This window comes from Cynocephalus volans, chromosome 9 (genome assembly GCF_027409185.1).
Source record: "Cynocephalus volans isolate mCynVol1 chromosome 9, mCynVol1.pri, whole genome shotgun sequence".
NCBI lineage: Eukaryota > Metazoa > Chordata > Mammalia > Dermoptera > Cynocephalidae > Cynocephalus > Cynocephalus volans.
Window position 1 is genome coordinate 121,435,264 of NC_084468.1, and position 14,967 is coordinate 121,450,230.

General features: G+C 36.1%; 1 protein-coding gene across 2 annotated transcripts; it reads right to left on the bottom strand.

Moving 5' to 3' along the window:
• Positions 1–3,716: 3,716 nt before the first annotated feature.
• PCDH18 (protocadherin 18) lies at positions 3,717–14,600 on the bottom strand. Of its 2 annotated transcripts, none has more exons than XM_063108677.1 (4): positions 12,117–14,600; positions 11,290–11,375; positions 11,036–11,199; positions 3,717–4,384 (listed from the first exon to the last, which is right to left on the bottom strand). In XM_063108677.1, exons 1-4 carry the CDS (start codon positions 14,598–14,600, stop codon positions 3,717–3,719), a joined length of 3,402 nt encoding a protein of 1,133 aa, XP_062964747.1. The 2 variants fall into 2 exon arrangements, with proteins under 2 accessions (XP_062964747.1, XP_062964748.1); XM_063108678.1 differs by having other exon boundaries at positions 11,290–11,378.
• Positions 14,601–14,967: the final 367 nt, after the last annotated feature.

A 14,967-nucleotide genomic window follows, 5' to 3' on the forward strand; every position in this document is an offset into this window, starting at 1 on the left:
TTGGTAGCAATTTTTGTTATGCTAGCTGACCATAAAATTTTTTAACAGCTCCACAAGTTGTATAAGCTAGAATATAATAAAAATATAATAAATTACTGAGAAAGATAAACTACTATCTTCACATCTGTTATATAGTGCCTACTTATTCTTTTTTTTTTCTTTTTTGGTTTAGACTATGTTGATTGTCCCTATTACTTCTGGTATTAAGAGTGTATGTACTTGACTCTGACTTTAGTTACACAGATGAGAAATGAAACCATAATTTGTGCAATAAAGATTCTTTAATCACAGTGTAGTACTCAATATATCACTCAGTTACTTTCGAAAAAGTGACTGTGTTTGTTCTAGGAACGTAACTGAACAAAATGATTCTTCAGTGACCCAAACAGCCTAATTTATCAAGTTAAAACTTCACTTTATGTAAGTATATACAATTATTTCTATCATTCACAGAGAAATCCTAGTACGGTATATTAAAAATGATTACAATTAGTATGGCATCTTTTACTTTCACAACACAAGACAACTTGTAAACATAAAAGTAACTTTGTTTTGTGAATTTAACCTGCAAATAAGAAATGCAAATATGCTAGCTCTTTTGAAATACCCGGAGTTTTTATTTTTTTGAAAACTTAACATAAATTTTTAGACTTTCCTATCATTTTTAATTGTTATACAACAATATTTATGGTTTATTTAGAGTTCAGTGTATCTTTAATCTTTGATACTTGATGGTACATTATCAAGATATACTGAATTGGAACAGAGATATCAAAACATTTTCAAATCTTGGATCAGTTCAGTGAGTTCATGCAAGATTGAAAACTGCCATATCAAACAATGCATTTTTCACCCATGCAACTAATCCATGATGAAATTACTTGACTTTTAAATAGAGTCACAGTTCTTTAAATTTTAATGTCAATAATTCAAATTCAGCTTTGAATATTTTCTGACATTAGTTAACATAAAAAGAATATAACAAGGACACTGAGCTGACTTCCATGACTGTGATTTCTTCAGTGACTCCAATAAGATAATAACTTACTCATCTTTTGTATTAATAGTTATCTATTGGCAAGTGGTAAATTTGATGTACATGTGACAGGAGGAGCAAGAATTTAAAGGATTACCTGCTAAATACCAAGAAAGAAATGAATAAGAAATGAATAGCAATGTTAATAACTTGCAAAAATTTGATGAAAGTTTATTCTAATCACCCTATAAACAAGCATTTGAAGGAGGATTTGTTAAGCAACAATTCAGTGTTGAATTACATTTTGGGGAAGATAAATCTCGTAATAGATGATTATCATCAAAGAACATTTAAAGGAATCCAATGGGGTCAAAGAGATTAAGAAATAATAAATGGAAAAATGAATCTTTAGGTGCTTTTTCATTTGTTTCATTCTAGGGAGGTTCATGGTATCAAAAAAAGAAGAGATAACATGGATGAAAGGTTAGATTGCTATGATAACACCAAAAATCTCAGCTTTCACTAAAATGGCATTACTAGTGAAAAGAAAAGAAGCGAAAAGCTGAAATCTTGTGCTAATATTCCCTTAACCTGTGGATATGGGAAGTAATAATAAACGAAGGCTGAAGAAGCACGGAGCTGGGGACATCGAATGTTCAGTATACAAACAATACACAAAGACTTTGTGTTGAATGTAACATTGCATTTTATTTACTCCACATTATGCAAAATATTGATTTCCAGCTTTGCTTCCTAAATCACTGTTGGTGCTTTACATTAAGAACAGTGAGGTCATGAAAGTCTTTTTTTAAAATGATAATATCTAGTGAAAGGAAGTGAAACTGAAAGGCAAAATGTATTTAAATGTGGCTAGCATTTGTGTGTATCATCTACTGAAAAATAAACTGAAATTTCACTTGTAATTGCAATCCTTCCTATAAAGAAAAATGTGCCTTTTGAAAGAGATAATACATTCTATTTAATGTGATACTCATTTGAGAATTCAAATATCTGAACTTTAGACAGTTTTAGGTTTGTTAACTTTCCCAGTAATTCAATTTCCTTCTAGTAAGACAAGGAGGATAATACTTTCACTTCTTGGAAACATTGTAAGGATCCCTTTCTTCCCTGCCCAACTTAATAATAAAAAATGTTCTGAGAAAAAAAAATTGTAATTTGAAAAATATTCAAGCAGTTATTACTTGCTTATTCTTTTTTTGTTTACACTCCAAATGCATTTAAATTATTTAATCTAGTTGGAATATGGCCGACTACTTTCATTTTCTTTACAGGTCTCAAATTCATTCCTTTTCTGTTGTGTTTTTCTTGTTGCCAAACCACCTGAATGCTGCCTCTCCATCATTTCAAACCCAACACTGAATCAGCCTCACAGGAAGAGTATGCTGCATGCAAAGTTTTTAAACATACATGTATAAACAGGACTCTGACTTATGGACAGTTCCTTAGCTTTACTTTAATTTTCCTTTTATTTTCGTTGACAGTAAAATTTTCTGAAGAGTACAATCAAGATAGTGTATTGATAGAAATAACATTAATAGAAGCTTGGTCATAAATGATAATAGTCATAATAAGGATCTTACCAAGGCATTCCACACAGAGAAGTAACAGCACAATAAATAAAGAATTTCTCATTTGTCACACAACAAATAAAACAGAATTGCAATAACAAAAATGTGATTTTATAAATGTTCTTCTACTAAAAATAAAAGCAAAAATGTGAGATCATGCACTGGAGACAAAAGCTAAAAGTCTATAGTTATAGCAAAAAACATTATAAAACATAAAAATGTTCAAGTATGTGAGAGGAGAGGGGAAGATTCAAATAGAATGGTTTCAGAACAATTACATTTACTACACTAGGAGGGACACTGACATAACTATCTTTGTCCATTAATACTTTACTCTCTTAGAATACATACTGTTATCCATTTAAAGGACAGATTCCATTTCCTTGGAGCATGTCTCATATTACAAGGATGGAATGTAATCCATTATTTACCTTAATTATAGGCAATAAGATTGTAGGAGAAATATTCTCAAGAACAGGCCAGTGTGATGCCCTGGAATAGTAGGGGCCTGGGAATCAGGAAACATTGACTTTAGTCTTGTTTTCATCACTGTCTATGAAAAATTAATTTGAGATAGTCATCTCAAAAATATACTTCAAGATACTTCCTAGTCCTGAAATAAAATTTCATTTCATGTTTCAATTTTATAAGAGAGCAGTGAAAATAATAATAAAATAGCTTAACATTTTTAATGGTTTTAATTTTTAAAAAGTATGAAAAAAGAAGTGGGATCACGTAATGGAACTAAGAATTATATAATGCTTTAGTGGGGTTGTTCATACAGCATAATAATTCTTCCCCAACATAACTAATCTAAGCAGTGCCTTTACACTTTATGCTTGAATAGTATATCAGCTGTGAACCGTGGCTACCGTTCTACATGATTAGGAAAGACATGTTTGTCATGGGAGTAAAAAAATAAAATTTGTTTGTTAAATTACACATAAATATAAGGTACAAATGTATTTTTAAAATACAGATTAAAATAATCACACTTGCATTGTGTACATACGAAAATACAGTATTTAATATTCAATATACACAGACACATTTATGATAAATGCAACTATTTGGCAACGCCAGTTCTTCCAGGGTTTTTTCTGTCCCCTATTTCCATATATATGGAAACAACAATGCTTTGCTGAAATCTCCTAGCTCTGGCGGACATCTTGCAGCAGTTTGTTGATCTCAGCCACTAGCTCGCTGGCATCCATGAGTTCGTGTTTCCCGTCACTGAGGTGGTTGAGCACATTGTCAAAATCATCCTCTTCGTAATTCTCAGGAATCTCCTCCATGGCAGGCAGCCACTTTGAAGAGGGCTGCACGATGGCGTGAGCTCCAAGTGGGGGCCCAGAGTTGGTGGTGGGATTTTGGAAATGCGTGCTGGCTGCCCAGGCCGCCACCCCTGGCGGGTACCCCCCACTTTTGGCTGGTAAGGGCCCCTTCCGGCGCTCCAGCGAGTTGGACCGATCCACCTCGGTGCACTCGGAATAGGCGTCCAGGGAAGGGGGTAACAGGCGCTGGAACACGCTGCTCATTTCCGAGAGCAGAGAGGACGTGCTGGTGTCCCCAGTGTCCTCGTCGTGGGGGGAGTCCTTCCCAAAGGTGGAAAAACTCTTCTTCTTCTCAGCGGAGTCTGCAGGCTGGCTGTCATCGTCAAGACTCGGATGCGGATACTGCTGCTGGGGTTGCGTTGGGAATTCCTCCCCGGGAATGAACATGTTACTCCTGTAATCAGAGGGTGGCGAGGGCAGCGGTGGCATCCAGCACTGGTCAGAGTGTCCCAGGACCCTGCACTCCTCCGTACAGAGCCTCATAGCTGCACTCAAGGAAAACAATGGTGACTCGTTATTATACTTAGCATGACTTAAAATAATGGAAAAAAGCTAATTTGACTTTCTAAAAAAAAATAGAATGAGACGGTTTTAAAGGATTACTGTGAGGCTCCTATTATTATATACATAAGACAGACTATAATTATGGCTTTAATTTAAATACTAGTTTTAAGGACCTTCATAAGTTATATCAGCTGCTTTATTTTTTTGTTTGTTTACTGTTAAGGAAAGGAGGGTTACCACTCATGTACTTCTCAGGAATACTCTGCTACTCAAATAATGAGATAATGGATTGATAACTTGTACATGATAATGACTGAAAAAGAGCTAAGGTGTGGGTGATGAAATAAATGCTGAACATAAATTCTAAAAGATAGGCTTATAAGGTGAAACCTATAACTTTAGAATGCTACCAGACAATCTTTGAGTAATACCTTTGTGTGACTTTCTCAATATTGAGGTCTATCTGACCCACTTTAGTTTTAAGAGAGGCATTGAGAATATAATAAACTATCAGGTAATTATACTTATTAATCTCCATTAAAAGCTGTATAAATTATTTACTGACTTGTTAACTTAAAATAGCAGTGAAAGTGTTCTTAACTATTGGACATCTGCAGTTAAAATGTTAAGAAATCTTCTTTTAAAGATTCAAAATATATTCATATTCAAATACATGGAAAAGTCATCAAAAGATGAAGAATATGAAAAATCCATTCTTTAGTTCTTGCAGATGTTCTGATGCCCTGTTGGAATGCGAGTGGCCACACTCATAGAAAATAATAGATGATATCAGAAAGGCAGAAAAAATAAAGAGGGAGAAAAATCTCTAAATTTGGCAAATACAATAGCTAAACTATATGATGAGCAGGAAATGAATGCGAAGATATAAAATACAGTCCACAAATCATCCATTTATTTCAGTGAGAACATGATCTCTTCAATATCAAGATTTTATTTTAGAGCAAACAAAAGAAGACAGAAAACGCAAAGTAATTCTCTTACATTGAAAAGAATATTGGATTGACATCAGCTATAACTATGATGGAGCTAATTTTGTACATCTGGCTACTCAAGAAAAATTTCTCTTCCTCCTATATTATTTATTGCTAAAAGGACAGCTCTTGAAGAATACCTAATCTCTCATCAGGGGAAGCAATTTGTGTACTGTGTTTATTGGACTATCCCCACCACCACCTGGTGAAGTGTCGTCATAGAGTAGATAATCACACATATTTTTTGAATAAAAAGTAAAGAAGGTAACACAGACTTTCAGAAAAGGAGAAAAATGGTCATTGCCTAAAGGTGTGGAAATCACTGCTCTTCATTGCTTGATCCTTGAGATAATTCTGTTTTTAAGTCTTATCAAGTCTTATCATGCTGGACCTCCATTCTTAACAAAAATGGGACTAATCTACAGAACACAAATGAGAGCAAGTATTGGGGGTGGGGAAAAAAGCTGGATTGTTAAGAAGGCTAGAATACAAAGGTAGGAGTGTGAAACGCAGAGAAAAGTGTGAATACCAATTCCATGTGAATCAAGGTGGAGTAAGAGAAAAAGGGTGAACATGGAGAATCACTGTGTAATTCTGCTATGAAGAAAGATTAAGTTTAAATAAACAAAGATGATTTAAGAGCAAAAGCATGTTTAGATGTCCTGACTTCATGCATTACTACCTGGAAATATTTGCCATCTGTTGTTTTTCATCATTTAATGTGGACAAAACCAAAAGGAGTTGAAAGGAACTGGAATACCTTAATAGCAATGAGGTTTTCTCAGTGGTGAAGTAACTATTGTAGTGGTAATATTTTTTTCCCTTAATTCCCTGGGTCTCTGAAAATGGAAATGAGACCTGTCTATATTGTGTTACTCACATCCTGTCAGAAGGAAGAACAGACCTGCTGACACCTCTTCATTGATTTTCTAGCCTTTAACTCTGGTTTTAGGCTTGGGAAGAACTTATTTGTTTGATTGATTGATTGATGGGCTTTGTTTTATTTTCATGTTTAATCACAAGGGGGAACAATGAAAAAATTACATAGGCTTCTAAGAATCCTGAACGTGACCAAGTTTTCTAGAGACCCGAATGTAATGAGCATATAACCAAAAGTACAATATGACAATTCAGTCTGGGTGATTAACACGATCTGAGAGTTCATGTTCAAAAATATTTTTGGCCATAGGATTTTTTTCAACAGTGAATGCTATTTACAACTTTGTCACAATAAGTAAGTGGAGCTTTAATTATAAAATAATAAATTAACTTAAAATGAAAAATAATAAGGAAACAAGAAAAATTGATGAAGAAAGAGAGAAGTGTGACAAAAATAATAAAGATAGAAAAGTAGTGGTGAAAAAGAGGCATTTCTTGAAATTTCATTGATATTTTCAACCTTTTCCTTATGGACTCAACTGTTTGAAAACATTCTCAGTGTACATGTAACTCAGTGCTTCAAGTGTTCCATACCATATCCCAGGGATCAGAGAAGCCAGGACTTGTTGACAAATGGTGCAAGTGACTAATTTCTGTTGTTCCTTGAATGCTCTGCCAGGTGGTCATGTTTCCTCTGGGGAGCAGGGAAATGTGGAAGTAGAGGACTCTTCTTTCCCACTATATGAGTATAAATTTTGTCATTGGACTATACTTTCTGGGTGAGGCAGGAAGACTAGATTCTATTCAGTCATAAGTCATTGGGTGATCAATCAGTTATCTATTAAGAGCCTGCCAAAGGTGAAGTGCTGTATTAGCACCTTGCCCTCAAAAGGTGCTCAAGAACTTGACCTAGTTCTGGGTCAAGTGTAGCAAATGAGGTCATAAATGCACAGTTAAAGTGCCAAACTAGATGATGCTGAAGGCATGTCAAGAAAAGGAAAAACAGTGGAGGTGGGTCTGAAGTAGTTAAAGAAACAGCAACTTGAAACAAACTTTGACAGATGAATAAAATTTGTGAAGAGAAGACAATTTTTGAGGTAGGAAAGGCAATAGCAGCAAAGGATTGGTGTGTTATGTGAAGAGATGCAAAAATGGCAAAAAGAGTTAATAAGCAAGGAGTGGATTTCAGTGGCCTTTCAATGCCAAGAGAAATACTTCAGTTCAGTGTTGCTGGGCAACAAGAGTCAAGTATTGATTTTGAGACAAAAAAAAAAAAAAAAAAAAACCTGTAAATTAAAATGTTCTGAAAAGATTGTTCAAGCTGTATGAAAGAATGATTTGACAAAAGGAGGAGCTACTAGAGAGTGAATATAAGCTTGGATACTGGTACAGTAAACCAGCCATGAAAGAAAGGCCAGAACAGAGCTAGGATACCTTCCATGAGAACAAAGAGAACGTCGGATTAAAAAGGAATGTTTGAAGTAAGCAATCACAGACGACAGACTGATGAAAAATGAAATGGACTAAATCAAGAAGAAGGACTATCACAAGAAACAAAATCAAAAGCCTTTATAAATCATCCCAGTGCCACTAATACATCAGGAAAATGGAGATTTTGCAGGCATATGCTTAGAGTTATAGTTCAGAGTTGAATGAGGAATGAGTAAGAAAGAAAGAATGTTGACAAACATGAGCTAACAGACAAAAATGTGTGCTAATTTTGCTGCTCAGAATGCAGGATATTTGTGTGGGAATTAATAGAATGAATGGCCAGAAATGACCCTGTTAGCAGGCAATGGAAAATAACATAATCTATATTTGTTCACAGACTAATGCAGAAAAACAGTTGGAATAAGACACTTAAGTCCTAAAAATATACATGTTTAGAAAATTGTGCTGATCTCTGTTAATAGCATTCATATGTGTACTTACATTTTTCTCTACTTGGGATATTTCCTGGGAATATAAATTTACAAAGCATAAGTTTTACCCCTTAATGTGCCTGCAGAAGTGGCTGGAATGAATAACAAACTGGAATGTGAGTAAAGTATCATCAGAATGATGCTCATAATTAAGGGATGGTTTTATCTCCGTATAGATACTTAATATGCACATTGGAGTTTATACTGACCAAACATGAATATACTTTGTGGGCCACTGGTGATTTCCTGGAGATCTATGCCTCCCCCCACCTTGGATATAGGTAAAAATGTATCTACTATAATATCATCTGTTATAATACAATGTTATGCACCAGCAAAATAGCTCTCACACCACACACCTGGATTCTGTAATTGTGTAAATGTGGAACTGTTTTTTAAAGGATTGTCTATATGTTAAGTGGAGTTATTAATGATAATATAAATTTTTCTAATTTTGAAAAGAGATGTTATGTGATGGAGCTTAAAGTCACTCACTAAACAAAACTCATTGTTATCTAGAGTTTCTCTATTTCTACCTATTGTTTCTCCAATGTCTTCATTCCTTAAAATTTATTATTTTATTATTATTTAGTTCAAGTGCTAGATAACTTTCTTGCTATGAACATTGGTGGAGGTGGTAACACTGAATACATTGGAAAGAGTAAAAAAGGAGTCTTAAATTTTTTAAATAGACTCATGATTAGCTATTGTATAATTTCAGAATTAAAAAAGACTTTAGGCATCATATAGTCCCACAAATGGCAAGGTGATCTGCATAGAGACAGTTATTCTCCATTTAACTATGCTGATAAATTTAAATTTTAATTAATAAACTTCATATAAATTCAAAAATATAAAATATATAATATAGGGATATAGATATTATACCTACTACATTACCTTAATGTTTCAGGAAAAAATGTAATTTACATTACATTAATTGTAATGTGTAATGTAAATAATGTAAATTATAATATTCAAAATTAGGGATCAATATTCAAAATTAGGGTTCTGTCAGTATCACAGAATCATAGAAATTCAGCCAGCTCCTTCATTACATGAGTAAGAATAATAAAACTGATTCACTTTGAGCAAGGTGTCTGAGACCATATATATCCCACTAGATTTTTAGATATTTCTCTTCAAATTGGTCTAGGGAGTATAGGAATTTAAAAAACAGAAAAACCCACTATGGATAGCAATACAAATATCAGCTTTCATGTACATTGTAGCCCTTAATGTCACGCAAAGTCCTTTCTATATACCAGCGTACTTCAAAAAGTTCCTGGATAAATAGAATTACAAGATGATATGAATCATTCCATGAACTTTTTGAAGAACTCTCATATATTCATCCTGAGAGATCTATTACTGTAATAAAATAGTTAAATTAGCAACATGTAATTGTTACAAGGAGGCTAATAAGTTTTTAGAATATAGGAACAAGTAAACCACTCAATTTATTAAAAACCAAAAGCAAACAAAAAACCTATTACTTCATACTAGTATATTCCATAGATTAGTGTTTAAGAGTGTGGGGATTGATTCAAATCTCACTGTGACCACATACAAACTGCCTAATTTGGGATGCATTTTCTAACCTTTATAAATTTTAGTTTTCAAATGTAAAAAAAGTTTGCACACTATCATCTCCCATACTAATTCCTATGTCAAAGCACTGGGAGAGGCGATGAGGGTACAGACCTCCACGTGGGCCTTGAGTACTCACCAGAGTGTTCACTTTACCAAAGAAAAGCCTGGGGCACAGTTGTGACTACCACGGCTACTCCTACTGCTGCTTCTGTGGCTACTGCCACTACCACTGCCACTATAACTTACGTGAGCTAGAGTTCCTATTTCCTGATGTCTCGAATTTTTGTGGCAGTTCAAGGCTCCCTCGTGTTTATTTCTTAAACTCTTGCTTGGGTGTACTTAGAAAATAGATGTTCAGCAGAATTGAGATGAGTGTCACGGTATTGTTCTGCCTTTCTTTCATTTATCAAATGACAGTCATTTGATCAAAATTCAGTGACATTTAGAAGTATAGGTAGCCAAGGGAACGCTTATTTGGGCCTAAGTGTTGATTTCACATTGCAGTCTTTAGTAACAGGGTCGCTACAGTGATGCAGTCATTACTTAGTCAGTTCAGAGAGTTTCTACTGCACAATTAGAGAAAAGGGACTCTAAAGAAAATGTGGTTCAAAATTTAATAGAATCTCCTCATCTAGCTCTATACTTACAAAACCCCTCTTGGATCCATGTTTCTCTTCCACTATAATACAGATGTAAAATGAAAGGTGGCGAAAATATTCTGTGCTTACCACCTACAAAGATGCATTCTTTCTCCTATTTTTAGTGTTTGAAGTATACCATTTCTAGTGTATTTTAATCTCTGATTTTATGAGTTGGTTCCCATCACAGGAAATGCATCATCCAAATTATAGTCTGGTTCACCACTAGGCACCAAAACATACTGTCTGAGTAAAAACAACCACCCAGTAATTTTAAAAGAGTTGCTCAAGAGTGTTCTATGGCAGCACTGGATAGAGTAGGAAGAGGAAGGAAGTGGTTTGGTTTTCTGTTCTCCTCTCCCCATACCTTCCTTCTTGTCCTATTAAGCTTTTATGCTTACTCTTTCCCCACCAACTGCTTAATGTGAATTTTAAGAGAATAGTTTTAAAGTGTTTCAGTTTCTGTTCACTGCTAATAGTGTGCCAGTTACAAATACTTCACTGCAAAGAACAAATAAAGAAGAAATATAAGCATGAGAGAAATTGTTCACTCTACTGGTGTGATAGTAGACCCGACAATGAAGATTTGTCTGCCACCACCCTCTTACCTGCTGGAATTCTTCCATCGGTAAGAAATAGGTCACTGAATCCTTCGCCCAGTAGCCTGTCTATCGGAGAGTCTCGCCCCAAATCATAATCACTATCGCCTGCCTCACTGTCACCACGGCCACTGTCTTTCAAGCTAAATTTGTCCATGTCTTGAAGGGCATATCTAGAAAGATAAATCAGGGAAAATATTGTTTTTACACTTCAGCATGTATGTTATTTGGGACTTCATAGGCAACACAAGGATAATTCATACCTATAGCTCCTGGAATATTTGTTTCCTCGAAAACTTGGCCTTGGCTGATATTGTCCCTGGTGAAGCATTGAAAGAAGCTGGGAGACCTGCTGGAAACCAAATAGACAGAACTGATTCCTTGAACCAAACCCCCAAATACTCATAAGTTCCAATAGTTACTTGTTATTTCATAGTAAGTAATTGAACACCTTATCTACATTTTAAGTATTTGCATATACTGGACTGTGGCAGACCTTGCAGCCAGAGGTCAAATATAACTGAAATATACACTAGAGACATTTGGATGATCTAATACAACTGATTTTTTTCCTGAAGGAGGATTCTCTTTTAAATAACTGATTAATTTCCTTTATAGTTCAGATAAAGTCAAGTATAAAAATACATGAAAAGTGCTATAAAATACAACATTGTAATACATGTAGTTAAAATAATGTCAGAAAATTTTCCCAAGTTGGACAAGTGTAACATGCACTGAGATGGGATCGTGGAGGCATAATTTTTTTTATTTTTCAATAAAGACCATAACTATAAGAATAAAGCAAGTCCCTTTACTTTTTGGCTTCCTGGTGGCTTAATCTGGGAAGTGAAGGAGCTCTAATTAGATAGTCCCTGGGGAGCTTCACATTTATTTTTCAATATTATACATATTTCATGCAAGAAAAACTGAAAACAGTATGGGTGTGTATACTGCTACACATATACAATGTAACTTGTATCCTATTGTTAGTACTATTTATTAATATAAACATTTAATAGCTAATGCATGCATAACATCTGAAAATTAACAGCTGACACCGTCAGTGAATTAATGCAGTTTATGATCTTACCTCAACAGCAGGAGTGGCGTGGGTGAGTTCTAATGAGAAATTCTCTGGCACGTGGTTAGATGAGATTGTCACCAAACTGTTGAGTGACTGGTGACTGTTGTGACTCTGCCGACTGCCCATTTGCCCTCTCTCTAAGGTAGGAGAGGAAGATGGGGATGATCTGTGATGAGATCTGATGGGCAGAGTGCCATTTATGGTAGGCACCAAAGTGATGTCTCCTTTGTGAATCTGCCTGGATGGTCTTTTTGGGTGGTGCTGGTAAGTTGATTCTGCCACCCTGCAGTTGTAGGATCTAGTGTCTTTCTTTTCTCGGTTACACCTAGTTGCAAATAGCACCATAATAACCAACAACACTGCACAAATTGCTCCTAAGGAAATAATTATAATCATGGAGACATCCAAGGATGCCTGGCTTACTGAGGTAATTGCTGTACTTGTCACTGACTCCGCATATTCAAAGATCATGCACTTCAGAAGGACTTTGGTATGCAGCTGAGGATTGCCTTTGTCCTGAATGATAACTAAGAGCTCCCATTCTGTGTTGGGAACAGACTCCATGCTCACATTCATATGAATGTCACATGATCGTGGATCAATTACAAAGATATTCTCTTCATTACCTGCTACTATGGAGCAGCTGAGTTCAGCATTCACACCAGAGTCTCTGTCAATTGCCCTTATTCTTGTGACGTGATAGCCACTTTCAGCCCCTTTGGGTATGGAGATTTCTGCGGTATTATTGCGCAGTGCAGGCCCTATAACAACAGGGATGTTGTCATTTTCATCAATGATGGTGAGCACAACTGTGGTATTGCTTACAAGTTGCTTCGGACTTCCTCCATCTCTTGCTTCAACCACAAAAGTGATCTGACTCACTTCTTCATGATCAAAGATTCTGAGGGCATAGATGGCCCCATTAGATGGGTCAATAGTTACATATGTAGTTATAGAACTTCCCAACATAAAACTCTCCAAAATGGTATATGTCACTTGTCCATTTTCACCAAGATCAGGATCCGTAGCTGTAACAGTGGTGATATATGCCCCTGGCGAGTTATTCTCTGAGATTACAAATTCATATCGGCTTCTCTGAAAGTGGGGTGGATTGTCATTTATATCTTTAATTTGAACAGTGAAATGTTTTACTGTAGAGAGACTGGGTGTCCCCTTGTCTTCAGCGATTACAGTCAAACTATATTCAGATCTCTTTTCTCTATCCAACGTGGCATTAGTCAAGATTAAATAATTGTTTTCATAAGGCTTCTGAAGTTTAAAGTGACCATGTCCATGAAGTTTACAAACTATTTCTCCATTCAGTCCAGAATCCTTATCCTGAACCCTGACCAAAGCAACGAATGTATCAATAGGATCCCCTTCAAAAATATAAGATATTTCTTCTTTTCCAGGGGGCATGAAGTTTATGTTAATTTCAGGTTTATTGTCATTAACATCCACAACCTTAATTATAATTTTGCAATGAGCTGGGATTGAATTTGGACCCAAATCTTGAGCTTGAACATCAATCTCGTAGGATTTGGTGATTTCATAATCCACTTGCTTGAAAAGAGTCAAATGTCCTCTTTCCGAATCAATTTTAAAAGTCTCTATAATTTTGGGAGACACATGGCTGCTGAAGGAATATACAATTTTCCCATTAGCGCCCTCATCTGGATCAGTGGCATTCAGATCTAGGAGCAAAGTGCCAACGGGGGAGTTTTCTAAGAGTTGTATTACATAAGACTGCTGCTCAAAAGCAGGGCTGTTGTCATTGGAGTCCGAAATGCTTATTTTTAGTATGGATGAGCCAGACCTCTGAGGCACCCCCATGTCTGAAGCAGTGAGCTGAAGCTCATAGCTGGACTTCAGCTCCCGATCCAACTCTCTGACCACAATGAGGTCTGCATACTTGGCTCCATCAGTCCTCGTCTGAACCTCGATATTAAAAAAATCATTGGCAGAGAGGGAGTACGTGTGGAGGGAATTTTCCCCAACATCTGGATCAAATGCACTGTCCAGGGGGATTCGAGTCCCAACTGCTGCACTCTCAGATATCTCAATAGGTATGACAGATCTTGAAAACTGGGGAGAATTATCATTAATATCCAGCACTTCAACTTCAATATGGAAAAGCTGCAGATGCTCTGTGGGTAGAGTGATCACATCAAACTCTATGGAACAGTTCAAGTTTTTCTGGCATAGTTGTTCACGATCAATTGTAGCCCCTATGCTGATTTCCCCGTTATCCTCATTTACAAGTAGAGGAGAATTTCCCCTTTGCATGGCTCGAAAACGAACAGTAGAAGGATTAGGTAGTTTCAATAAAACATCAGCCACATCCTCTGATAGTCTTGCAATTACTGATCCAACCCTCTGTTCCTCATAAATCCTGTATTTCAGATTCTTGCCCAGTACATCGTGATTGAAAGATACCATCAGGAGTGCAAACACAAATCTAAAGTGCATTTTAGTATTCATTTGGTGCATCGGTCAGTTCATGAGCTTCCCCTCACAGAAAAACGTTAAAACAGCAAAGCAATTCCCTCAACTTCCTTTGGCAACTTAAAGCTAAGCTACATTTGGTACTTGAAACTTGAAAGCGTCTCTTAATAACACAGCACAGCAATTAACCGCTCGCGAACTTTTGTTTTATACACACCGTGTCACGGCTTCCAGATATCGTCGGCATGGAGTCCAGTCCTTGCATTTGTTTGGCGGTTCGTCCTCCTTCCAGGCAGAAGAGTGTCACCTCCGCCTTTGCCCCCTCCTGTAGTCGGAATCCATCTATTGCAGGGCGCCGGCGGAGTCTGCAGCGGATCTTCCCGGAGCGATTCTTTCTCCCTTTCTCTAGTCG